Source organism: Panthera tigris, chromosome A3 (genome assembly GCF_018350195.1).
Source record: "Panthera tigris isolate Pti1 chromosome A3, P.tigris_Pti1_mat1.1, whole genome shotgun sequence".
Classification (NCBI taxonomy): Eukaryota; Metazoa; Chordata; class Mammalia; order Carnivora; family Felidae; genus Panthera; species Panthera tigris.
In genome coordinates this window covers 108,861,658-108,888,346 of record NC_056662.1, presented here as the reverse complement: position 1 = coordinate 108,888,346, position 26,689 = coordinate 108,861,658, and the positions used below count along the sequence as shown (strand labels likewise).

Genomic DNA, 26,689 nt, shown 5'->3' with positions numbered 1-26,689 from the left:
CATCGATTGACCTAAAAAATACTGAGGGGCCCCTGGGTGGCTCCGTGGGTTGAGCGTCTGACTTCAGCTCAGGTCATGATCTCGTGGTTTGTGAGTTCGAGCCCCCCACGAGACTTGCTGCTGTCAGCCTGTCAGTGCAGAGCCTGCCTTGGATCCTCTGTCCCACTCTCTCTGCTCCTCCCCGACTTACACTGTCCCCAAAATATTTTTAAAAAATTCTGATCTTGTTCATTTCTCCTAAAATTGAGGGGTGCTGTTTCTTGAATCTCAAAGCTTTGGGAAATAATCAAAATTGCAGAGTGGATGGAAATCACCTCATACCTTATTTTAAAGGCTCACACATACTTCAGAGAAGCAATTTTTCTGGTCCTGGACTTAAGGAAAATATTATTATTCTCTTATGTTTTTATTTATTACTATAAACAAGCAACTTCATTTTAACATTTACTCTTTATTGTGTTGCATGAAGTACCTATGTAATGCAAGTATGTACTGTACTAAAATACCTATATTTCCAAATAACATTATATGGTGTAGCCCACAGTCTCTGCAGAAGCATCTTGAGTAACCTGTGCCTTTATACTTTACAATCCATTGTTGGTTGCTGTGAAAAGTATGATTAACAGATGAAGAAAAAGAGATAAAGGTAAATATGAATACACTTTTCCAAACATATACATACACAGCTTACAATGGGACCCCAAATGGAAACAAGTCAAATGACAACATTTGATGTGATACCTATAAAATGTAGACTCTGCAATAAAAAGCCAAAGGCACATAAAAATATATTTTAACTTTAAAAATAACTTAGTTACAGTAATACTTTGCTTGTGTCTTACCAACATGTAGCGGACAGTCAAAATTTCGCGATATAGATATAATATATAGGGATATATAAGAGCTACAAGAAAATCCCCCAAACCCATAAAGTTGTTCAAATGTGAAAACAGAGAATAGTGTTAACACTGAAGAATTTGCTATGGCGAGCCCAAATGATGTAATATAGAAAAGAGTCTAGAAAAAAGGCTTAGGTGTTAAATAAACTTTGACTTCTTCTTGCCCAGGAAATGCTAGAGTACTGTGAAGTTCTTTAATGTGACTTGTGCAGCCCTTCGAGCTAGTGCCAATCTTGGCCGGGCCAGATTTCTTAACGTGTCTGGAAGCAAAAAAACGTGAGCTGAACGTCAGCAATACCCACCGGAAAAAAATGGGTTCTGACCGACTCACTTCCTTTTCGCCAGGACAGTTTTTGTTGTTATTGTTTTGTTTTTGCAAACAGGGCATAACAGGTACAAAAAATACTTTGTAGGAACATTTTTTAGAAAACCTATCACACAGTGGCAAACATAGCCAGTGAAGCTCTTCTCTCCGACTGTGGTTGGTTTAGTTCTTATTTTTTGATGATACCTTTTACCCCCGAGGACAAGAGCTGGTGGTGTCTGTTACTTATTTTTATCCATGACATTCAGCACCTCATCCAAAAACGAGGGCCCCAGATCGAGCTGCAGGGAGAGGAGGGACCCCGTGAGATCGGAGAGGGACTCCTCTGATTTAGTCTTGTCTTTGATGAGCTCGCACGGGGCAGGCTGGTCATACATGTCCTCGGCCGGCCAGTCGGGGTACTGTTCGGAGAGGCTGGAGGAGTGGCTGTCCCTGCCCTGGCTGGACTGCGACGCGGACCCGCTGGAGCCCCACGACACGTCTCCCTGGTGGCCTGTCCCGTTCTCCAACAGACTGCTCTTCTCCGGGGCCTTTTCCTCCACGACGGGCTCACAGCTAAGCCGGGGCAGCTTGGCTGGCCCGAAGGACTCCTGCTTGGAATTAAACGTCACCGGTGACAGTAAGGGCAGCATGAGCGCCTGGGAGCCTCCGATGGTCGGGAGGGAGATGGCGTTTTTGAGCACCGGGGAGGGCGTTTCTGTGAACATGGAGTCGGACGTGCTGTTGGCCCGGAAGAACTCGCCGTGCCCGGGCAGCTGGCCCATGCGGGCCTTCTCCTGGTTTCCAGGCAAAAGCTCGTAGTTCCCCTGGAGGAAAGAAATATCTCCAAAGACGTCGTGCTGGCCCTCTTTGCCGATGTGAATGGTGTGGCGAAAGTCTCCCAGAGGAGGACTAATCATGTCGGGGGACAGGATGTCCCTCAGTTTAAATTTCTTTCCTTTCTTGTTATTGGCAGCTTTCAGGTAAATTGGGGTCTTGGCTGGCATTTTGGAGTTGGAGGAGGTCTACTTTGCAAAAGGGAAAAGGGCCACTTTCTTCGCTGATGTTAAGCTCCGAATATCCTTTCTGATAGGATCTGTCACATCATTTTTCTCAAGGAGCTTCTAGAAGTGGCTCTGAAATGAGACTGGGTTGAAAAGGCCTTCCTGAAGTCACAGCCAAGTGGGGCGTCCTGGAGAGCCAGTTACATCATCCAACCCATCCCACGGCGGGGAGAAACCTGGAAAGGAAACCAAAGCAGGTTATATTCAGCTGACCCTTTAGGGTTCACTGGGCCTGCCTCTTTCTCAGGAGCCTGTGAATAAAGGCAGGACCAGTTCCCATCTAAAGCCAAACTCTATTTTTTTCCCTCCATCAAGTAGGATAAGAACTTTAATCTTAGGGTCTTTTACTAAGGGTCTACTAATCTTGGTCTTATTTCTGGGGGAAACAAAGAGATGAAAAAAAACTCATACCTATGACATCAGTACTTTCTAAACATGGCCATGGACACAATTTTCTGCACATGCCTAAGATTTTTAGATTTTTCTCTATTATAAGAATTGCTGTCAGCACATGACCAGAGTGATTTCAGCTCCTTAGATACAAAGTAGATTTGCTTTAAAATGTTTTCCCTTTTGTTTGATAATATTTTGTTGCTGAGTTCTGTATCTAAATAAAACTAGTGCAATGCAGCAAATAGTCCTATAAGGAAAGGGGTTGGAAATACCATTTACTAAGTGACAGCGGCTATTATGTGCCAGTGGCCAACAAAATCTTAGCAAAATCCAGTCGCACAAATGAGAAAATAGGGATTCAGGAGTCACAAAATAAATCACCCTTTGTCAAGAACATACAGTCAGTTCATGACAGAGCCCGAGCTGGGATCGAGTTGTGGCACAGAAAACTGGGCTGTCAAGCCTTTCAGGTCTTGGAGACATTCTGAGATAGAAGGAAAAGAACAAAACTGATTCTTTTCAAACAAAAACCAGTGTGATCATCTACAACTGGCTGGGTCTTAGAAATACTTTTGGAACACTTCCTGATAAAGTTTGTGTCCTCTCCCTGTGGTAGGTGGCACCCCAAGGTAACCCCCATGATGTGCCTCCTGGTGTTAACACCTGTGTGGGCACAACCTGGGACTTGCTTCTAAACTACAGAATGTGGCAAAGGTGATGGGATGTCACCTGTGGTTAGGTGACATGGTAAAAGAGTCCATCTTAGCAGACTGGAGAAAGGTGCCTTTCACTGGCTTTGAAAAAGTAAGCCGCTGTGCTGAGGGAGGGCCCGTGGAGATGAATTCTGCCAACAACCTGAGGGAACCGGAAGTAGATCCCCCCCACCCCGGTTGAGCCTCTGATGAGAGCAAAGCCCCCTGGCATCTGTCTCCCAGCCTGATGAGATCCTGGAGCTAAGCCCTGCCTGGGCTCCCAACTGACAGAAACTGTGGGACAATAACTTAGGTGGTGTTGTAAGCCACTAAGTTTCTGGTAGTGTGTTACCAGCATAGAAAATGCACACACCCTCCCTGCACATGCAACTTAACACAATGAGAAGTGCTAAGCCAGGAGGTGTGGGGCTCTGGGTTCTCATCTTACAGATGAGAAACTCTTCATCTCTTAAAAATAAATCCTCTGACTCTTTGGTCCCATCAGCTGACGTGAAGAAGTTAAAAACCTTTCCCACTGTGGGAATTCCTGAAATGCTCTGCTGAGACCTCTCCCATCGGGCTCTCCTCCCCACTGGCAGAGGAGCAAATAAATAAATAAATATCCAAGAGCTGAGTTGGATGGTGGCTTGAAGAGAGCCAGCCACATTTGCTTTGTAGCAGCTGGAGGCTGTATGCATAAAAATTTTGAGTTCATTTCCCCGTGGCAGGTGGAAAGAACCATGCTCTGGCACCCAGTGGCAAGGCACCAACAGGCTCCGTTTGGGAAGTGGCTTGCACCCAGACTGGACAAGGTAGGGACCGATGATGAGCTGGACAGGCCCACCCCGCCCTGGCTTCGTGCGTGGGAAGGTGGTCCACGCAGCACAAGAGGGTTTGCACCTCGAGTGAGCCGACCTTGAAGCTGCCACCTAGGACCTCACACTCAGCATCTCTCCGTTTCGTCCCAAGTAAGGACCTGGTTCAAACCTCCCCAAAGTGCTGCTGCTGTGGCCACACAGAGGCACCCCCTGGTTCTGCTTCCCACTTGAGGTTAGGATCGCATGGAAACACTGTTACTAATGGAGATGTGCCTAAGAAGCCAGGCTGGTGGGTCCGGATATTCTCTCGGCTTTGACGCTAATTTGGGTCTGGGGGCAGTAGCAAATGTCACAACTCCAAAGCCTTGGATCCCAATGGCAGGACTTCCTCCATCTGTAAGTGCACGACAGCCTGGGGCCCCTGCCACTCGGGGGGTAGCTGGCGTTGCCTTCCCGCACCTCTGGGCACAGCGTGGCAGATGGTGGCCTGCAGGAGCCGCCAGGGCACCGGGCCCCCAGGAGGTGGGAGGCAGCCCCGAGGGACAGCTGCCCACCGGAGCGGTGTCCACGGCACACACGGCCAGGAGCACAGCTGCCAGGGAAAGATACAGCATGTCCACTGCCAACTCAGGGGCAAGTGAGGGCTGCCCGTGGTCAGCTGGTGGAGCCAGGGTTACGCGAGGCCAGAAACCGGGGCAAGGCACTTCAAATCAGGCAGAAAAGGAAAAATGCCACGAGGATGCAGCCAGAGAACAGTTCCCTGCCCTGCTGACCGGATCACTCACAATCGCCCTTCACTTGAACAGCGCCTGGCTGCGCTGGGGAGAGAAGGGAGAGGAAACATTTGCACCCGGAAGGCTTAGGGGAAGAACGCTCTGCCCTCAGTTCCTGCAGGCCACGGCCACAGCCACGGCCACAGGCACTGCAGGCCCTTCGCCAGAGGCCAGCTCAGACTGGTAGAAGCTGGGTTTTACATCAGGGTCACAGACACAAAGGTGGGAAGGAAGGGACAAAAAATTGAAAAAAAGGAAGAAAAGGCTTGGTGAGTGAAGGTTAGATAAGCTGCAGGCAGTGAGCCTGGAGTGGAAGAGAAGATACATTTTTCTTTCTATAAATATTTACATAGTGTTTATTGTGTGACAGGGATGTAGGCTTCTAGAGCTTTGCAAACAATTTGTATTGAATGTCTACTATGTACCAGTGCTCTGAGCTCCCATACATTGGAAGTTGGTTTTTTTTTTTTTTTAAGGAATTTTGGACAAAAATGTCTTTTTAACTTTAGGTGAGCTGCTATTTGCAATGTAGTGTTAGAGAAACAGAGCTCTAATCCCATCCCTTTATCTTATCTTTCTTTTTCAGCTCAGGGGCAACCATGCTTGAGCTAATAATGAGGATTTCTTACACTGGCTGCTTCCTCCCCTCCTTTTTGGATACCCTGGGCTCCCTGGCTTATCAGCCAACATACATCAATGTCCCTTTCCCTTCCTGGCCTGACTATTCTTTCCGCACCTTCTCTGTCATTGCTAATGCAGAAATCTAATGGGCACAGTTTCTTAGCTGTTAACAAAAGAGCTGGTCCCGGGGAGGGTATGTGCATGCTCCCGGGAACCATCAACACTAAATATTACTGAGAGCATCTCTATGTTCTGGGCACTGTGCCAACCTTGGATATGTACCAGCTCACCCACAAGAACCCATGAGGCTGCTACTGTTAATATCCCCATTTTATAAATGATGCACTGAGGTCCAGACAATGAGTCTTGAGTCCCCTCTGCCAAGGCTACGTGGCTATGAAGGCACTAAGCCAAGTCGCCAGGCTCCAGAGTTTAAGGTCCTGTCTCTTAATAATCACACTCGCTGGAAATTCAGTCAGCTCCCAAATTATGAAGGAGGTGCATCCCAAAGTCTCTTTAAGATACAAATATGTGATAACACACTGGGCTGATAAGGGTGGGGTCAGGCCCTGCATATACCGATGGTGAAAGCACGAAACAGATCCCACCTCATTGGAAGCTGGTTGCCTTTGGCACCAGAATTCCACTTACAGAGATTTACCCAACTTGCACACAGGGGAAATAATACATGTACAAGATTATCAAATCCAGGAGGATATGACAGTCTGGAGTTGGAAACAACCTAACTGTCCACCGATAAAGGACCGGTTAAATAAATTGAGGTATCATCAATTACAAATGAATATCATACAGGTCTTACGAAGGATTCAACAGTTCTTCGCTGATACAGAAAGAGCTCAAAGATATCTATCTTTACAGGGAAAAACAGATAGGTGCAGAAGTATATAGATACACTTGCATTGGCTTGTGTGTCTGTAAAATATCTCTGGGAGCACACACAAGAAACTAATCATGGTGACTGCCCACAGGGAGGGATGGACAGGATAGGGCAAGGGTGGGAGAGAAACTTCTCACTGTATATCCTTGTATGATTTTGGGTTTTCGAACCACCTGAATGAATTAGCCATTAGCTATTTAAAAAAAAAAAAAAAAAAAAAAAAAGGGCTGCTTAAGCTTCAGGCTGCACCTCGGAGCGAATTTTATACAAAGGTCCTGAGAAGTCTACTCAACCTGTTACCGGATCATAATGTAAACACGTCTGTGGCGGTTGTGTTCAAAAGCCAAAATGTAAGGTGGTGGCCTGTGGGTATATGAAGACCTCAGAAGAGGGCTGACCTTGTCTCGCCGGAGCATGGCCAAGGGACAGATCGCCTCTTCCTGCAGGGACTAGGCATTCACGGAAGAGGTAGCACAGGTGTTACTTTGCAGAATGGAAAAGATCTCCTAAGAGAAGGGTTTCTAGTCACAAAGACATGAGAAAAGGCAAGAGGCATAAGTGTCCACGTGGAGGGAAGCACAGACAAGAGGAGGCACTGGGGCTTGGGCGTGCAGCTCCTGTTCAGGCGGTGGCTAGTGACACGGGCCATGCTCTAGAACGGGATGGTCCCTAACACTCAACACGAAATCCTGTCCCTGGCTCACTGCTTGCAGAAAAGGAGACCTGGGCTCCAAGAGGCTGCTGGCAGCTGACAGATGAGGCAGGAGGCAGAGGGAGGATGAATCCCAGTGGGAGAGCCTGAATCAGGCAACACCCAAGAGGCTTTGCCCTCTGCCCAGAAGGAAGTGGGATTACTTGCCGTAGGATGGAGTGGGGAGAGGATATGAGCTACACAACCGGTCCAGATATGAGCTACACAACCAGAATCGGTGAGCAGCCCTCTGGGTGTTCTACAGGTCAAATGAAGAGAATTGTTAGCCTTTTACTATCAGTCAAGACTCTACCATCCATCATAAACACTTAGTACTGAACCACCCAAAGGATGCTGCCCACCCACACCTGGGGGCTCTCCTGGCCTTCCTGCTTTCTTGTGTTGCCATGATTCCTCTGTTCTATCTTCCTCAAATCCAAAGACAGAAAGTCAGAGAGTAAGAAGGCAGGAAGACAAGAAAAAGAGAGGAAGACAGACAGAAATCTTCCCATGTATAGGCTTTTTCTCAGAAACCCTCCTCTTGACCCTGAAATCTGAACTCTCCATGAGGGCTAATCCTTTTCTCTCCCTTCGTGGATCACTGTTTGCTGCTCTTTCCCCCCTTCAAGGACACTGGAGAGCATATTCATCTGGGAAATTAGATCCCTTAGAAAACAAAGGTCCCAGTCCTGGGGCACTGAGGAGAGGTTAGATTTGCCAACAAAGGGGGTCAACATCCCAGTCAGCTGCTTGTCACCCTCTATCAAGGTGAGAGAGAATGTCTGGCAGATGCGGGGACATGGGTCCAGCTGCAAATGCATAGGCCCCCACTTACAGGAATCTGGGAGAAGCTCAAGCGTTCCAGGACACAGAAGGACTCAAGGAGAAGTTAAAGTCATGGTTTTGATAAGAATGGCAGAGTATCGGGGCCATCCTTCCTGCACCAAGCTGGCCAATTCCATTTTCTGGTGACTGAATGAAGCATGAGTGACAGTGTTAATAAGAGAAATCATCACTGCTACGATAATAATTCAATGAAGAAAAAACTAAAGCAGCCCTTTGATTCATTTCCTTACCATCCTTTTGGTGAACAGAATGATGCCAAAAAGACCAAAGCAGGGCAGTGGCCAGTCGGGGGGGGGGGGGGGCAGGGAGAAACAGGGGGTTCTTAAGAAGTGACACACAAAAAAATCAGTTCTTGAATCACTTAAGAGCTGACAGGACTGGCAATTCATCCGAAAAGAACAAAGAGGTTTAGATTCTTTAAATTCCATTTATTTTAAGAAAGGAATGTTTGGTTGGTCTACTAATTATTTTTAGAGTAATTCTTAGTGGAGAAAGAGAGCAAACACGTGCTTGCATCCTGCAAAATAGGTTGCGATGTTAATTTAAAACACACATGTATAAAGACAGGGGCAGGTGGGGGGTGGGGACATCATCCTGAGGGACCTCCAGGCTTTTCCTTTCTTCTACTTTCGGGAAGTGAGCATGTGCCAGACTTCCCCTTTCTTGCTTGGTTGTCACATCCTCCAAGGACATCCTACCTTCTCATCACTTTTCACTTTGCCTCCCTTTTTCCTAACATCCAGACACAGCACTGCCGCACCACCTGGGCCCCAAGCGAAAATGTGACATGTTCCTCCTTCAAATCTGAACCATCAGTCCCAGGGAAGGAGGATGTTGACTCAGTCAAGAACCTCTCCACCCCCCAACCATCTTCGGGGTATTTCTCTCCACAGCGATAAGCCCTGAAAAACTGTATTTGATCCTGGACTCCACACTTTGGAAGGGATAAAGGCTACCTGGAACATGTTCCTACATGTTCTGAGGAGTCCCAACTGGGAGACAAAGAACTTGGTCGTGACATGTGAGAAGCTGAAGGAGGGGAGCGACTGAAAGAAAACTCAGAGCGAGGGAAAACAAATCTTTAGGAATCTCAAGGAGTCATTTAAACTTTAATAGAAAAGGGATTAACTGATTCTCTGAGGCCCTAGAGAAGCTGAGAAGCAGGTACAGGGACACTGGCTTCTCCAAGGGAGAAGGTCTCCAAGGGAGACCCCGGGTGTCTCAAAGATGGAAAGGGTGGCTGTGGGATGGGGACGGCGATCAAGGTCTGAGGATGTCACAGGGAGCAGCCCTGGTCCCAAGCCTCCTCAGTGGTGCATGATGTGTGGTGTTTTGTCTCTGCTCCTTCTGAGTCTCCTACTGGGGAGTATGATCGCTGTCAATTTCCCCATGGCCTCCTGTCACATTCGCCTATGAAAACACTCACAGACTTTACCTAGAAGACTTTCCATTTGAAGATGGTTGTGTTTTTACTCAAATTCCAAAGAATTTGAAATTCACAGGAAAAAAAAAATCATAGTATTTGAAATTCCACACTGAACTTCAATCAAAATCCAAGAGGGAAAAAAAATGTAACCAGAGAACACCCGATAAACAGCATCCTGAAGAGATGCTTTTCATATTTTTGGTCTATTTACTCTACCCCTAAAAAGATAAGATGCCTTTTCTATTTTTAGATTCTTACCCTCTCCTACCTCATCCAAACCGAGGACATAGCTATATGTGACAAGACAGCGAAACTCCATTCGCTCAGCCCCCAGCTGCCTAGCTTTCATGCACATGAACTTACAGCCAGACTGAACAGACTGCATTTTATGGACCCACTCAGAAAGGCGGATACATCTCACCTTCACTTACCTATAAATGGACTTCTCGTTTATGACTCAGCTACAGCTTGTATTTATTTTTCTTTTACGACCTGCTTTGTAGCAACCCACAAATACCATATGGGGGACTCACTGCTCATTTGTGTACACACCTCACATTTACGGGCTCTAATTGTACTAGTTGAAAGATTTTTTAGAAGCAAAACTGGAAGACAGCACATCCACCTCGAGAGTCTGCACTTTTGAAGCCACACCTGTTCTCCCTGTTAAAATCAGTTACTGGGGAGGACTCAATAGGGACATCGATCCCCAGCAGCTGTAGCAAGGCAGGAGGAGGACGAGGACAGGTTCTCTTGAAATGCCGACTCGTTTATCATGACTAGTTTGTTTTTTTTTTTAATTTTTTTATGTTTATTTTTGAGAGGCAGAGAGAGACAGAGCGTGAGTGGGGGAGGGGCAGAGAGAGAGGGAGACACAGAATCCAAAGCCGGCTCCAGACTGAGCCATCAGCACAAAGCCCCATGCGGGGCTCGAACTCATGACCTGTGAGATCATGACCTGAGCCGAAGTCGGACGCCCAACCGCCTGAGCCACCCAGGCGCCCCTATCATGACTAGTTTTACATGGGGCACAGACTCAGGGCTAGTAAGGAGGACCAAGGCAGGCACTCTAGAGTTTGGTGGATATGTGAACTGCTTGCATGCTTCCATAACTAATGGATCCCCACCTGATCTGCAAAGTTGCGGGGACAGTATCAATACAGAAAGAGAACTTGACCCCAAAGGTTAGGCCCCTTGAATGCTCTATTTCCCTAATGGGGTGAAAAGACAGATAGGGGGCCTTCCATGTTATTCTCCCAACTTGCTGGGGTCCTCGATAACCATTCATTCTCACTGGATGGGCTGAATCATGGCATCTCCAATCATACCAGCACTGGGTATATGTGGAAGCTGGCAGTGGCCATCCCATTCTCCACCCACTTCCAAGGCAGGCTCCCCCGTGTCATTTGTACGTAAATATCTGTACACAAATATTTATCCAGTGAATGAATGAATGTCCCCTCAGACTGGGCCGAGAGCTCTTCTATGGACACGCACTGGGTCCTGTTTGCCTCCCACTACACGTGGCACACAGTGAACATCAAGTTAAGAAGTGTTTAAATCCATAACCCCTGCTACACCTTCCATCATGAGAGAGGAACTGGTTTGCTCCCAGGTTCCACCCCCCAGTCCAAGTCTGCAGGGGCTCCTCAAGGAAGCGGCAAGTTTGAAATGCCTGCTTCTCTAAGGAATTCACACTTATATTAATGGCAAACATCTGAGTGTTTGCTGCGGGCCAGGTAGGTGTTAGAAAACACCTCTCAGGAAGTGATCTTAGATTAAGCCCAACTCTTAGGTCAACCAGCCAAAATACGGAGGAGCGATTTCTGCCACAGCTCGACTCCACAGTCTGGGCTCTTTAATTGCTGCTGGTTGGCTAACGTGAGGACTTGCATGTAAGTGAGTTCAGAATGGAATGTCCTCTGCAGGCTACCTGCCTTGAGTTGTGACAGCACGAAGAAGTGATACACTATGGTCTCAACATCAATGAGAGGCAGAGATCATAACCTTGCTGGGAAGAATGAATAAAATGGTCCTAGACACCAACCAAAAGAATTTTCTCAAAGAGGATCTCAAAAGGAATTTGACTTTATGCGAAAGAAAAGCCTAACGATGAAAATTTTGCCGTAAGAAAGCCCCCTGAGTCTCAAGGAGAAAAACAAACATCCTGTTCTTAGAAAAGAGTGTTCACTGTTGTTAATTCTTTCCCAGAGGAAGCACGTGCATGGGGCCATTGACAACAACCACACAGCTTTCACCGGGGACAATGGCTCCCTTCCCTCACTAGTGACGCTTCACTTCCCCCCTAACTTTCTGAAACGAAGAACCCTGTGTTCCTTACATGGACTGTCCTCCCACCTGCTTACCATCGACCCTTACTCATAACATCCTCCAAGACCTGCTTTAGTCACTTCCTTCCCAGAGAAATTCTCCAACTCACCTCACATAATCCAGGCTCAGTACTGCATTGGCAGAGGCTTTCTTAGGACTCCTGAAAAGCCTGCATTTGTTATTTTTCTGTTTTGTGATGTTATGCCTGATATCTCCAGATAGGTGGTAAGCTCCATAAAAATAAGGTGGGCAAAGGTGCTATGAGTAAGAGCTATTATTGATAAATTATAGTCAGTGGGCCAGATCCAGACCTTGGCCTGTTTGTGTAAATAAAGTTTTATTAGAGCACATCTATGCCCATTCACTTACATGTTGTCTACAACTCAGTAGTTCTTAACTGAGGGTGACTTCACACCCCCCACATTTGGCAATGCCTGTAGATGGTTTTGATTCTCAGGACTGGGGATGGTGGTGTCACTGGCATTTAGTGAGAGGGGCCATGGATGATGCTGAACATTCTGCAATGCACAGGATAGCCCCCCACAACAATGAATTATCTGGCTCCAATTCTCAGTAGTGTTGGCATTGGGAAACCCTGGGAGAGATGCTTTCACATGACAAGGTCAGAGTTGAGTAGTTGTGACGGACTATGTGGGCCTCTTGGTCTAAAATACTAACTGACCCTTTACAGAAAAAGTTTGAGCCCCTGCCTTAGATATGGCATTTCCACAGGGTTGGATGGTTATTGTCCCGCCCCCAACCTTTCACAATCCCCCTGCAATCACACCCCCACACGTGGCCTCAACTGTCTCCTCTAGTGACAAGAGAAGTGAAAAAATCAAAAGGAAGCTACTAGAAACCTTTTGACATTGCCATAACAATCAAGCCCACGATGAGTGGCTTCTTCTTCTTGGACAGGCCATTGACAAGTTTGTGTCGTTTGGCTTGCATGGGAGCTGGGTGTGGGCCCGAGGTACTCACTTTGCACTCTAGTATCAGTATACAACGGATTGGAAATTAAAACAAATAACACACTAAAAAAAACACTGCTCCTTCACAGACAGCATTGGTCTTTTCTCCCCCAGTCTTTGAGACTTCACTTGGCTTCCCCCAGGGACTTCCTGTTCAACTCGCCCCACACAAACGTGCCATCTTTCTTTCCCCCTTCCCTGACCTGGCACAGGCCTTCTGTACTTTCCTCTCTCGGTAAATGGCAGGAAGTCCCCCACAAAGTCTCCCTGCCTCATTCTCCATAACAAGGCCCAGAGCTGTCTCCTCTCATCAACACCACTGCCTCAGCCTTTTTTTTTTTTTTAATCCCTCAAGATCTCTCTCCTGCACAAGCACATTTGCCCCCCATTGGTCTCCCTGCCTCCAACCTCATCTTGAGTGAGCCGGCGACAATGCCCGAGTAACCTGGTCACTCTCGGTCTTCGATAGCACGCCCACCCTTGTAACCTGGACACAGAATAAGCCATTTGGGTCCTGCCTACCCCTGTGGCTAATAGTTCCCACCAGCTCCCCCAAAGCCTCCTAAACTGAGCCTCGTCTGTACCTTGTTTATTTTTTTTCTAAATGTTTATTTTGAGAGAGCCAGAGAGCAGGAGCAGGGGAGGGGCAGAGAGAGAGGGAGACAGAGAATACCAAGCAGGCTCTGTGCTGTCAGCGCAGAGCCTGACATGGGGCTTGAACTCACCAACTGTAGGATCATGCCCTGAGCTGAAATCAAGAGTCAGATGCTTAACCAACTGAGCCACCCAGGCGCCCCTATTGTACCTTGTTTATACTTCAAAGCCACCAATTATCACACTATGCTGCCATCACTGCTTGTGTCTCCCACTAGGTTGCCTTCTTTTGGGGAGAGACAACTATATTTAATTCACAGCTGGCACTGAATAAATGTTTGTTGAATGAAGGAACAAATGAGAAAGTCTGAAAGAGACTGCCTTGTCTTGCTTCCCCTTCAACCCTGCCCTCCTTGTTGAAAATCCAAGATAGAGTCTTTCTATGACTCCTACAGGAAAAAATAAATGAAATCTTTTAACAAAGGAGCTGTGGCCTCTTGTGGCAAAACCTTTCTTTCATTTTTCCATCTGTAAGGCATTTTAACCTTTCTCTATCCATGCTGGGTAAGAATTTTACAGCCTATCAATGCAAGCCACAGTAATTCTATAGGCTCTTACAGATCTTTGGGATTAAGGCAGAGAAGATTTGTTATCGTGCTATTTGAAAGGGAAAGGATGTCAATCCTTGACTGCAATGTGCAAATAGCATCTCAGAGAGACAGGCAAGACTCAAGAATAAATTGACAATACATTCCCCTGAATGCAGACCCACTAGTTATATTTAAGTCAATCTTAAAGAATGAGGCCCTGGGAGAAACAATGAGCTCGCTCTCCTGACCTTTCCTTTCAAAAGGAAGTGAGTTAGGGGGGAAATTTGGATTATTTGGCCCAAGAGGTACAAAGAAACCTCAAGAAACTATAATGGACATTCTACAGAAAAGGGTTGTTTTGAATATCAATGTGGGACTAGCACAGAGCAGGTACTTAAGAAAAACGCGTATCAAATGAATGAACACTTTGGCAAACAAAACAATAGAGCCCTCACTGAGGTTCTAGGCCTTAGGGGAGAAGCTAAAACTTTGAACCAGGCTTGCAGGCTCCTTGGAGAACTCCAGACACACACATATGTGCCAGTTACCTTCTATGTAAATGGAGATAATTACCCCCAACCCGCTTCTCTTAAAGGTGATTATAAGAGCTGAGTGCTATGCAAACGCAAAGTATCATCTTGACCCCAAATGAAAAACCAGAACGTCTACTGAAACTCAACATGAAGGAGGGGAACCACTCTAACTGCCAAAATAACCACTTTCATTTTCTCCTTAAATGTTGTCTGTAGTTGTCATAAAAAAAATGGTTCGTGTCCACCCTGTGAACAGTCTCCACGAGTGGAAGGAATTGTCACCTCCAGCTGACTCAGGATAATTCCTTCCTCTGGCACGGGGCTAGCTTCTCCTACAAATGTACAGGCCCCCTTTCTCTCCAGGTGCAATTCTCCCAGGCTTGAGGACAAATGAGACTTCAATGAGCTGGGAAAATTATCGTCAACCGTTGTTGGTCAGATGAAGAAAAATTTCAGGGCCTCTAGTTATTTTCTTTAAGTATTTGGCAAGCTGTCAGGTGAGAGGGCATCTGTAGAGTCCCAAGGAAAGAAGGAGGCATGTGATTAGAGTTCATGGTGAGGCCAGGTGGGGCTGGGTCTGAGGAAGAAGTCTAGAACAACTTGAATTAATCAGTCCGAAGAAGAGGAGAGGCTTTCCTGCTGAGTCTGAGATGCTGTCGAGATTCCAGCGGGGAAGGGAGGGAGTTAGGGTAGATCTCCTCTAGGCGACGCTAACTTAAAGTAGCAGTCTGTGGCAGGTGCCTGTGAGCTGCACAGAGATGATATCACCACAGAGTTGTAAGATTTATCCTTGGTATTACAGACAAAGCATTTTACGATAGAGATTCCTCACACTGTGTTCCCTAGAACTCCCAGAGTTCAAGGGAGGCACCTACGAGTCACTGGTGAAGGGAAGGGAGACAGAAAAGTAGGGCCAACATCCCTACCCATTTCCTTCCTCCTCTTTAACCAAAAGATTCCAAAATCTGTTATTTAAGATACTGGGTTTACATTAAGATTTTCTTTCTTTGCTTTAGCTAGGAAAAAAAAAAAAAGTCTGAAAGAGGTCTCATGCTTTCTGTCACTCAACTCTTAGGGCCTTGGTTTTATCCTGTCAGAATGAGAGCAGGGCCGAAATTAAGGACCCTTCCATCTGTGAAATGTTAGGGTCTGTGATTCTACATCTGCAGAAACATCTAGTTTCCAGGGAATTTTTAAGGGGAAAAAAACGACACTTTTTAATGAAGTTAATAGAATCAAAATACTTGTTACCAGCCTATTAAATGTTCATCATCTTTTCCAATCCTTCCTGGTACCAAATTGAGGGTACAAAGCAGGCCAGTAATTTTCTCTGGGTGCCTCACTTTGCTCCTCTGCGGAGTGGAGATAGGAATAGTGTTTCTTAGGAGGAGACAACACACGTGTAACGTGCTTGACCGAGTTCTGTTAGGCAATGAGCTGACAAATCAGTAGAAGAGGCAATTGTTATTAAATATTCCAAGAAACTAGAGCTGGATAAGGAACAAGACAGAAGCCAATGATCAATACGTCCACCAGGATCAGGAAGTCCACGGTTCACACGGTCACGGCCGGAGAGATGCAGGCAAGCAGGAGGAAGCACAACGAGCCTTACTCTGCCCAGTACCAGGCTGACACGTGGCGCTGACATGGGCACTGCCCGGGTGGCACTGAGCCCCCGCAGTGGCACCCGGGCAGGAGGAAGCTTCAGAACAGGCTGCAACTCCCCAGAGGAGACTCAGAGGAGGTTCTGGTGGTGGCTTCCTTCTCAGAGAACCCTGGGTGATCATGACCATCAGAATCGAAGGATGATGGCGCCTCCCTTTGAATGTGAAGGTTCTGTAGCCTGGGAAGGAGTAACTTTACTACCGCAGGATTCGATTTCTTTCTTTTTTTTTTTTTTTTAATGTTTATTTATTTTTGAGAAGGAGAGAAAGAGAACGAGCGTGCACAAATGGGGAGGGGCAGAGAGAGAGAGAGAATCCCAAGCAGGCTGAGCCACCCAGCCACCCCTACTACCGCAGGATTTGCATAAGCTGTTAAGTGCAAATGACTTCTGGCTTGACAACACTGGGAGAAGACTGTGCCACAGGCAGAACCATAGAACAGGCTAGGACTAGACCGTCTGCTTTCCCATTAGGTCCTGTTTGTAAAAGAGACGAAAGCTGACCTAAGCTAGGTTCAGTCCCTACTTTCAAGGAGCCGGCAGTCTAACTAGGTAGCCGCAAGAGTCAAAAGATGATCATTCAAACAGTGTTACAACACCAAGTACAAGACACTGTGGAAATGCCTCGGGTACAAGCGAGGGAAGAGTGATAGAATGACAGCAGTCTACAGGCAGAAGAGAGCCTGGAAAACGTCTGCTTCTTCTGTGCCCCCATCCCTCCCCTTCCACTGCCTCACAGACGAGGGGGCAGAGTCTACCCAGAGAAGCGCAGGGGTTTGCCTTGTGACACAGCTGGCCAGCCAAGGGCTTACAGCCTCATCTCCAGCTGTGTTAAAATCAATGTTATACGTCTGAACTGACCCTTGGCAAAATAAATAAATAAATAAATAAATAAATAAATAAATAAATAAACAAAGTAAAAAAAAGAAACAAAAGGTAAAGAAATCAAATGCATTCTGAAATGGCAAAGCCACATTAAACCAAAAATGCCTTGTTTAGGAAATGGGTGCGGCCTATAATGGATTAGAACAGAACCGGTCTTTTTCAACTAAACACACAGTGATTTATCATTGGCAATGATGTGTCCACAGATATGACCTTCAAGTTGTCACCAGAACATGACAGATTCCCAAATGTGGAAGCTGTCTAAATAGAGGCCTGACTTTGAAGTTCTCTGCCTTCCACGGTGGCTCAGACTGCTTTGCTACAGAGCTGCACTGGTCTGTTTTTCAACCCAGGGTTTTCACATTATTAGTAGTAAGACTGGTAGGCTGATAGGTGTCACTGATTCCAGCTCACTGGGTTCTACGGCTAGAGGTTATCTGAAACCACCTAGCACCAAACGCCTCATCTATGAGACAGAGACCCTGAAGTCAGTTTATGCCTGGATCAGAGCCAAGACCAGAATCTGTTTTCTCGACTCCAGCACCTCTGTGACTGTTTCCATTAGTTTTGTATTAATTTTATCAAACAGCAGAATGACAGGTGTGCTCACATCTCCCGGTGCGTTCTTGTGGCTCTAATCCTTTGACTCTCTAAAATGTCCTTGGGATCCTTCAGCTCTGTAGGGCAGACTGCAGTGGATGGCTTCAGCCTCTGGCTTGCTGCTTCCCAGAGTGGGTTGCCTGCCAGACCACTCCTGCCGGTTGCTCTGCGGGCTAATGATTTGAGACTCTGGACACTGTCTCCCCGTGGAGACTCAACGAACACAGTGGCATATTAAATGCTCTGAGAAGTCCTGCAGAAAGGGACCTTAGTCAAGCCAGTTTCCCAAAGAATCCTTTTCTGATGCCATTCATATCTCAGGGTGCAAGTTAGGTGGTGTTATGCTAGCTAACTGCAGATGTGTTATCAATGCAACATGGCTTAACAAAGAATCAAAGGCTAGAAGACAAATAGTGACTTTTTCAAACATGCAAACAAAAGCCAAACCCCTGAAAATCAGGTTCTTTCAGGTTCATATTTGAGATTCAAGGCTTCTACTATTCATTCATGACTTTAGCCAGCAATAAGGATTAATCAAATACTACTAATTTGGAATTTACCAGCTTTCAAATGCCTCAGTTCGCCTGGCTATTCAGAAACAGTAAACTTTGAAAATATCAGTATCATGATTCATATTTTAAAACTATGGGTTTTCATTTTAAAAATGAAACAAGAGGTACTGTCGAACTCGGCCCCTCATCATGAGACACTGGTGAACTTGGCACTGAGGAAATATATCAAGGCCAAACAAGGCTTTTTTTTTTTTTTTTTTTTTTTTTTTTTTTAGGAAAGAAAAATACCCTACTATTGCTACATAACTATTTGGCTACTTATATTATTTTGGTTTGTGGGGTGCTGTTTTGTTTTGTAACCATTAAAGGGTGGGGGCAGGAGAAGGGAAGATTCCAAATGGAAGCCGACAGCTTGAAGGCTATTGCTCTTGGTTTTGAGGCAATGTAAGTTACTTTGGGCCATGCTTTCCAGAACCCCTACTTCGGTCTGGGTCCCCCCTAATCACAATCCCACAAGTCCAAGGCAGTAGAGGCCAGTCAGGCTGATCCAGGGTACCTCTCTTAGGTTTCAAAGGCTTCCTTACTCTGTCCCACCAGAAGCTTATCTGGCAGGGTCCGGGGCAGGTGCAGAACTATAAGGAGGCCCGCCTTCCACCAAGGACAGAACCTTCCTGCCCAGTTTATTGGCGGCTCCTGCCTCTTGCTTAGCTCCTCCCGAAGCAGTGTCATTATGAAATAGGTATTAAATGTCCATTGGGAGCCAGGGACTGAAGGGCCACGCACCATTGGGTGCAGACACTGGCCTGAAGGACGGGACCATCCAGACTGCTTACGGAACACTGCAGCTCCTGGTTCTCCTGAACATCAACGCAGGGTTGTGGTCCTCTCTAAGCTCCACTCCATCCTTGGTCCCAGAAGTTCCTGGCACCTAGATGTTGCAGGGCCTTTTTTTTTTTCCTCCTTCCTGAGTCCTACATTTTCACATAGCAATAGCAAATCTCTTCATTTATGGTGTAAATTAAATGCTCACGTTAACTCTAGCGGTTTGATTCTGGATCCCCTGCAGGAGAAGACTATGGCCGTACCTGTGAGATTAAACTATCTTCAAAAATGAAATAATTCACCCGGTATCCCCCAAGGCTGGCAATTACTACCATTTTCCTTTGAATATAGAGTACTATGAAATGAATTCTCTGCTGGAGGCCAAAACCCCTCAGAAGAGTCAGATTTAATAGCCTTACTGCCACTCCCTCCCAGGTGGTGGGGGTGTGGTATTTAGTACAAGGTCAAATAGACTCGAATCCAGACCTGATTCAGCTACTTAGCTGTGTGGCCTTGGCCAAGTTACTAAACCTTTCTGAGGCCGTGTTCTCATCTTGAAACAATACTCTCTATGTTAAAGAGTAGTTATGAATATTAAATAAGAGAGTATTTATTAAGCACCTGGGAAAAAAATAAAAGCAACAAGGAAGCATCAACCTTTTATTGTACTTACTCTGGATCAGGCACTGTTCTGAGTGAATTACTGTTTTTTTTCTTTTTTAAATTCATTTCATCCTCTGAGTAATATTATTATCCCCATTGTATAATTGGTAAGCTGAAGCACACAGGCTAAGTAATTTGCCCAATTACACAAGTATTAAGAGCCAGAGCTAGGCTATGAGCTCAGGCAGCCTGACTCAGAGAGGTTTCTTAACCTCAGGGTTTCCCCCCCATCTCCTTGCCCTTAAGAGGTGCTGACATGTAAGCAAGATTAGCCACTCCTACATGCACATACTGGGTTGTTAAACTGTATATGCATATTTAGGTATGTTCCTTTTGGTGTAATTTTGGGCACGTATAGAACAGGTCTGTCCCCAGCTTCCACACCCATAAAATGGGGATATTAACAGTTCCTCCTTCATAGAATGATTACTAGAAATAAATGAGTTAACCAGGGTGAAGGGCTGAGAAGACTGCTTGGCATTTCGGACAGGCTCCATGTAGGAAGTGGCTTTATCATCCAAAGTCCTGAACAGCATGATGTTTTAGCAGAATTCTTGGGCTCCAGCACTTGGTAAAGGAGATTTTGTAGCTGGCTCAATCTACTAGTTTCAAATGACTATCCTTGTTCTCTGGCAAACATACTGTATTTAAAAATAGATTGAGGTTCTTATTCAATGAATAGTCGGGTCTACAAGAGTCTGGTTAGAAACAAATTAGGCCAGGCCTAAACGAAATTAGACTGCAAATAAGAATTTTAATAATTAAAAAGAAAACATCAAAACAGTCTTTCTGGAGGGTTTCTTCAGGTTAGGTATTGCACTTCACCCACTGGATACATGCAATGGCTACTGGGCACAGAGCTTGTGAAAAATGTATAGGATGGTAAGAATCTGTGGGTGATATAGGTTAAAACTACCTTATCCCCATTGCTGTTGAATACCATGAACGTTAGAAGAGAAAAAGGGCAGCGTTTGTGAACATGTTGGACATAAAAAACAAAACACCACATTAAAGGAAAAGCTGGAGAGAGACAAACCAGCTCATGTGAGCCCATGCCTTTGTATTTATTCCTCTTGCACATTTAAATTTACAATTAAAAAAAAGTGCAACGCTCCTTACTTTAGCAGTCTTTACATGTTACATTCAGACTGAGAACAGAATTTCACTGCTCAGATTTGGAAGGAAGGGGGGGGGGCTCATCTTATTTCATGTCTGTAGCTGCTGTCACAGCACCACGTTCCAATCATGGAATTCATAATGTAAATCTCTTGCAGATGATACCACTGGAAAACAGAAACTGCCATGGATCCAGAAACACTTCCAAATTTCTGTAAAGTTCTTATCTTCGGGCCCAGAGGCTGGTATTCAGCGTTGTATTCAGTGAGTATGATTGGGAAATCTACATTCTTTGGGAGACTTAATGAAGAACTTTCAACCATCCCTTGACTATCCAAATAGTCGATTATTTATGCCAGGTGTGACCATGCGAGGCATTTCAAACCTGCCCTGACGTATCTCTTGAGTGTTTAAATCTATTCTGAAAAGGGTTTGTGGCACACACATACTGTCTAGCTTATTTAACTGCCCAGAAGGGCTCGTGCAAATTACAGGTGGTATCAGAGAGAAGACCTCTAGAACTGTCCAGAAAAGAAGAGACGTTGCATTTCTTGGTTTTTAGATACAAAAACGATCTTTTCTAAGTTAGAATGTTATAGGAGCCTTTTAGATAGCCTTAGGGATACCCCATCATCAGACTTCATGGTAAGCCTTTTGTCTCCTTGTGATCTTAAGGGGAAGTCTGCAAGACTGGCTTTGCTATTCAAACACGGACATCTGCTGCACTCCAAATTTCTTGTTCTGTTTAAAAAGCAGCACCCCTAAGAAACTCTGGAATATTGTGAGGCCTAAAAGTTGGGGGTGGGGAGGAAATCTTTGTCTCCCTAACACATTCATCAATTCCCTCCCCCTTCCAAGCACCTCCCTCTCCAGAACCCCCTACACCCTCAGCACACATAAGCAGCGACTCCCCCAAATACATCAGGGCTGCAAAGATTCATGTTGCAGTACTCTCCTGACATTCCTATTCCCGCCCTCATTTTAATTCACTCACTTTTTTTTTTTTTTTTTTTAAACAAAATGTAATTACTTGACTGTCAGCCTGGGCTGCGCTCTGGGGCTTTTACTCTTTTCAACACAGCTGCGCTCCGGGCTTTGATGCTGCTGTCCACGCAGCTTGTCCCAGCCACAGCTTGGCTCTCGGCAATTCAACATTCAAGTGCATATTTATTTTTAAACTGACCTCTCCTAGACTGTACAGTATAAAGGAGGTCCTGCCAAAAAATATGCTACTTTCTATTTATAAGATGAAACACATGCCTCTCGAAGTCGAGAGGGGGATGGAGTACAATAATTCATAACAAAAAAATTACTGGCCAGATCCATTCGTCCTCACGTGTCTGATACTTGTCTGTGTCAAGACAGTTCCAAGGTGGAAAAAAAATCTTGAAAACGCTTCAGCCATTCAGAACCACCGTCAAATAATGATGATAAGAATAATAATAACAATAACAATAATTAAACTGCCTGATCTGCAGGTTGGAGCTCCAACCACAATGCCCCCTGTCAAGTGAGAGGGTACCCGGCGGATAGTGCCATCGAAGATCTGCACGGGGCACCCATGTGCGGCCCTGGTGCCATTCCACGATGGGAGGGGGGCGGTAGCCATGTGCAGCTTGTTCTGAGATGGAAAAATGGAATACGCGCCCAGAATGGCTGTCAAAATAGCTCGGAGGGTGCAGTGCAGCCGTGCAGCCCCACCCTGAAAAGTGGTGGGCACAAATGGTAGAGCTCTGCGTCTCGATCTTGCCACCCGAACCCCTCCCCGTCTGCTTTACGTCCCCTTTGGTCCCTTGGACCCCAGCTGGTAAGGCGATGCTCTCCGTATCCCCGCTCCCTGTGCGTTTCCAAGCCTAGCACCCCGCGCACGCCGGAAGCGGCCACGACCGCGGGTCCCACAGACTCACAGGCAGAGAGGAAGGAGCCCTGGGCAGGCAGCAACTCACCGGCAACCCAGACGATCCCAGCCGCTGACGCTGGGCGGGACGCCCCGCACAGACGCCTCCCGAGGGCACACGCAGTCCCAGCCCGTTACCCGCAGATCCAGCCGAGGCGGCCCGCGAGGCACCTCACAGCACTATCCACTCCGAGTGGGCGTAAAGTCGCCCGAGGCCGCGGGTCTCCAGGCTCGGCCCCCGCTCCCGCCCCGCCGCTGCGCTCCCGGCAGACTCCGGCCGCAGCGGTGTAGGAAGATGCGAGCCGGACTAAGCCCGCGGCTGCCGGACGCTGAGCCTGAACCTGTGAAGGGCGGGGCCGCGCGGGGCGGGGCCGGCGGCGCAGGGGGCGGGCCGGGGCGGGGCGGAGGGTGCGCGCGGCCCCGAAAGACCGACGCCGCCGCTGTACCTGCGCCGGGGCCCGGAGGAGCGGGAGGGGGTCAGCAGCGGCAGCGCCTGCGGGCCCCGGGAGTACAATGGGCGCCCATTGTTACCACCCGGGCGCCACCCTTAGGGATGCGGCGTCCCTACGAGGAGCTGCGTAGGGCTCCCTCGGCACAAAGAGAGGTCTCGGGAAGCTAGCGCGACCTCCCTCAAAGAGGGACCCCCCCCCCCCGGGTGCTAGCGCCTGGGTGCCCGAGGACAAAGGGACTCCGCCCGCACCCTGGACACCTGCACTAAACCTCTTGCGCCCACCTCTCCTCGTCCCAACAAGCCGATCTAGCCCGGCGAAGCTAGGGTGCAGCGGGCGGGTGACTCTCGGGAAAGCGGGGCCACCTGACCGCGCCGACCCTCCCCGGCCGCGGGTCCCCTAGCCACTCGTAGCCCTGGCTCGGGGGAAAGGTCTTGTTTTGTCAGTTTCCAGCTCGCTCCCTTTGGAGCTGCTGCCAAAACCCGGAGAGTGGATTTGGCGCACTGGAGACGCCCGGGGCTGCGGGCTGAGCAAGTGGGCACGCGAACAGCCGACGCTGCAGGTTTTTCCAGTCCAGGGGGAGGTGTTTCCTCTCCTGCGGGGTCCCTAAAGAGACTTGCCTGAAGCTGGAACAGGCGGGTGGCGGCTGCCCCCGACGCGCGACGAGGCGCAAGTGGCGCAGCTGCCGGCCCGGGAGCCTAAAATTCCGCCCTTGGAGGCACCTGCGCCCGCCGGTCATTCCGGCGACCGCCGCGGCACGCCCCGCCCCTCCGTCCGGAGGCCCAGCTTGGACCGGGTTAATTAATTTTCTTAATCCGTCTCCGTCTCTTCCTTCTTGAGTCCTCCGCCTGGGTTAATGAGTAGGCGACAGGAAAGGGCGGCGTTTTCCGGCTGTGAGGTCCCAGCCCGCACGGTCGGCCCGGGGAGGCGGCTGGAGCCCGGGGCAGGGGGGGCGTATCGGGCGCTCCGGGCCTGGCCGGGGCCCTGGGACGCTCAGGTTGGACGGAAATCCTGGCACAAAGCAGATACCCTGCAGAGGACCTTGACTTTCCAGAGCGCTGTCAGCTTCAGGTCCTCACGGCGAAGCCCCCCGGGTCTGAAACCTTAGAGGATGCACTTTAAGCCGGCGTGGTAAACCAGGGCTGACGTTAAGGTGAAGTGAAAAGGAAACGGACGCAACTGCTCTGGAAAGCAAAGGTCTTGGGTGGAGTGGTAAAACCCTCAAAGAAAATAATAGTTGACAGGTCAAATGGCCGTGAGGCTGGAAGTCAAATACAAAGCTCAGCTGAAGTGATGTTAGAAATCTGACCAGCAAAACAGTCCAGGGAGATAAGGGACCCTGCGTTGTTTCTTTTCTTCAATTGACAACTCCTCCAAAGTTTCCTTTGGCAGATACCTGGATTTTACTCCAGATTCCTAAGACTTTTACTCGGGGTTCATATTTCAAAATATATGTTCCATTTGGCACTAATGTATATATTTTATGTATGGATTTATTGAAAAATGTTAAATGTTACTGGCCTACTTAGATAAAGGGATTTTTACAAATATTTATGCATAGCTTTCATTGCATGTGGTATTTTTATAAGTACAAATAGTATGTGTATATATTTATTAAATACCACATGAAAAATTTCTTTTGCACACACGAAGACATTCTTCACACATGTCTTACGTGTAAAAAAAATTTTTTTTTCATTTGCTCTGTAGTTAGCTGCTGTTAAAAACACTTTGTCCACATGACTAAGTAAATAACTTCTTTTACAGCTTGTGCAAATGGAGGGTGGCAGGTTGTTTGGGGTAGCTATTTTATCCCAAAACCCCATTTTTGTTTTCCTACACCATTCCTCACCTTCTAGAAATGTTCCCTTTCTGCCCTTTGTGAGACTTCCCTTCTGGGCTCTAAACAGTTTATCCAGAACCTGCCCCTTCAAGAGCCAGTGGTGCTGATTTGATGGTCTCTTTGATGCTCCACATTATTTATCTGTACTGGCCATCTTCTTGATACTGAAGGTCCTCAGGGAGAATGCCCTTGTGTGTGTGTGTGTGTGTGTGTGTGTGTGTGTGTGTGTGTACATGTATATGTACATGTATATGTGTATATATGTATATATATATACAGTGAATTATCCTTACAAGTGAGAACATTTCATGTACTAACTCTGAAGGCTTTGGGGTTTGTTGGATCTTTATTTCATTTATGGGGGAAGAAAAGGTTTGTCCGAGGAGGATTTTAGGGGTTCTGGGATTCTGCTCCGTATTACGGAAAAGTTGAGCCTTGAAAACCTAGTGGTAACCTTGGAAGCCTAAGCGACACGAAGGAAGTGGACATAGAGAAGATATTCTTTTGGGTTCAATGAACACACTAATGTCTGTAGAGCAAGCATCTGGCAGGCCTGACAGTGCATATTTTTCTATGAGCCCCAACTGTAGGAAAAGAGCCAAGAAGTGTCAGCAGCACCCTTGCTGTGCAGAAACCTGCAGTGTACTTAAGGGGCAGAGCAACATGCCAGTGTGTGCACGCCAGCGCTGGCGGGGACTATTCTAGCATCGTGCCGCCAAGCGTGGCCGTGGGACCAACAGCACCAAGCCTCACTCCAGGGCTACTGAACTGTCATCTTCATTTCAATGCAATGTAGATGCTTCGTGTGCACATACGATGTTGGAGAAGCACTGGTCAAGGGCAGTGGTTCTCAACCTTTTTAAGTCAGGGGTTCATTCCACAATCTCATGGTACTTAGGAATACCCTTGCCTGAAAGACACACAGAACTGTCCACACCAGCGCTTCAACTTGCCACTCCAGAGTTCCCCGAACGCCAGTCTGCAGGTGGTGAGGAAGTCCTGGAAAAGCCTCCAGTCGCAGAGCCAGAAGAGCCACTCTGGGTCAGCCAGAGCATCCCCAGTTAGGGGGACATCCTTAATGGAAGGCAGAGCTTAAATTACGCTTTGGAACATGGGAGAAATTACATAGGGAGAGGAGTCAAGAAGGACATTTCAGGGAGGAGAAATGCCTAGGTGAATGGGCCCAGGAGATAAAACACCAAATATCCCATTTTTATCTGGAGTAAAGTGAAACTTAATGAGATTGTAGTTTGGTAGCAGGCTCTCCGTTGCAATGCATTCTCATTGTTTGAACCTCCAGAAAATGAAACTGGGCTCGATGGCCCTTTCACTTTGGGGACACCAGGAACCCTATGACATATGGTTTCCTGTAAGACCTCATTTCCGATTACTAGCTATCCTTCTCACTGCACATGGCCTTCAGGCTTTTCCAGGAACTCCAGCAGTGCCTGGGGCACTCCATCTGCTTGGACACTTCTTCCCCAGATAACCAAATGATCCATTAAGGTCTTTATTCAAATGGGACTTCAGGGGAGAGGCGTTTTCTCGAAAACAGTAGCCCACCCACATCTCCATCCTGGGCTTAAAGCAAGAAGGATTTCTTCATTACCTGACATTACATCATATTTATTTATAGATTCATCTGTGGCCTGTTTCCTCTGATGCGTGGGCTTTATTTGCTCTTGTATCTTTCCTACGTAAAACGGGAGCTAGTGCACAGTAGGTACTCAATAAATGACCCCTTGGCTACAGCCAGTAATGAACGTAAAAGCCGTGTTCACAAACTCCATAGCTC

General features: G+C 47.2%; 1 protein-coding gene across 1 annotated transcript; it reads right to left on the bottom strand.

Moving 5' to 3' along the window:
- Nucleotides 1-431: 431 nt before the first annotated feature.
- Nucleotides 432-22,925, bottom strand: CDC42EP3 (CDC42 effector protein 3). Its single transcript, XM_042982148.1, has 2 exons — nt 22,652-22,925; nt 432-2,443 (listed from the first exon to the last, which is right to left on the bottom strand). The coding sequence occupies exon 2, from the start codon at nt 2,208-2,210 to the stop codon at nt 1,446-1,448; it is 765 nt and encodes a 254-aa protein (XP_042838082.1). The 5' UTR covers nt 2,211-2,443; nt 22,652-22,925; the 3' UTR covers nt 432-1,445.
- Between the last annotated feature and the right edge of the window lie 3,764 nt (nt 22,926-26,689).

Bases quoted from the DNA above. Each gene is read 5' to 3' on its own strand.
- CDC42EP3 (XM_042982148.1), bottom strand. From the start codon at position 2,210: ATGCCAGCCAAGACCCCAATTTACCTGAAAGCTGCCAATAACAAGAAA.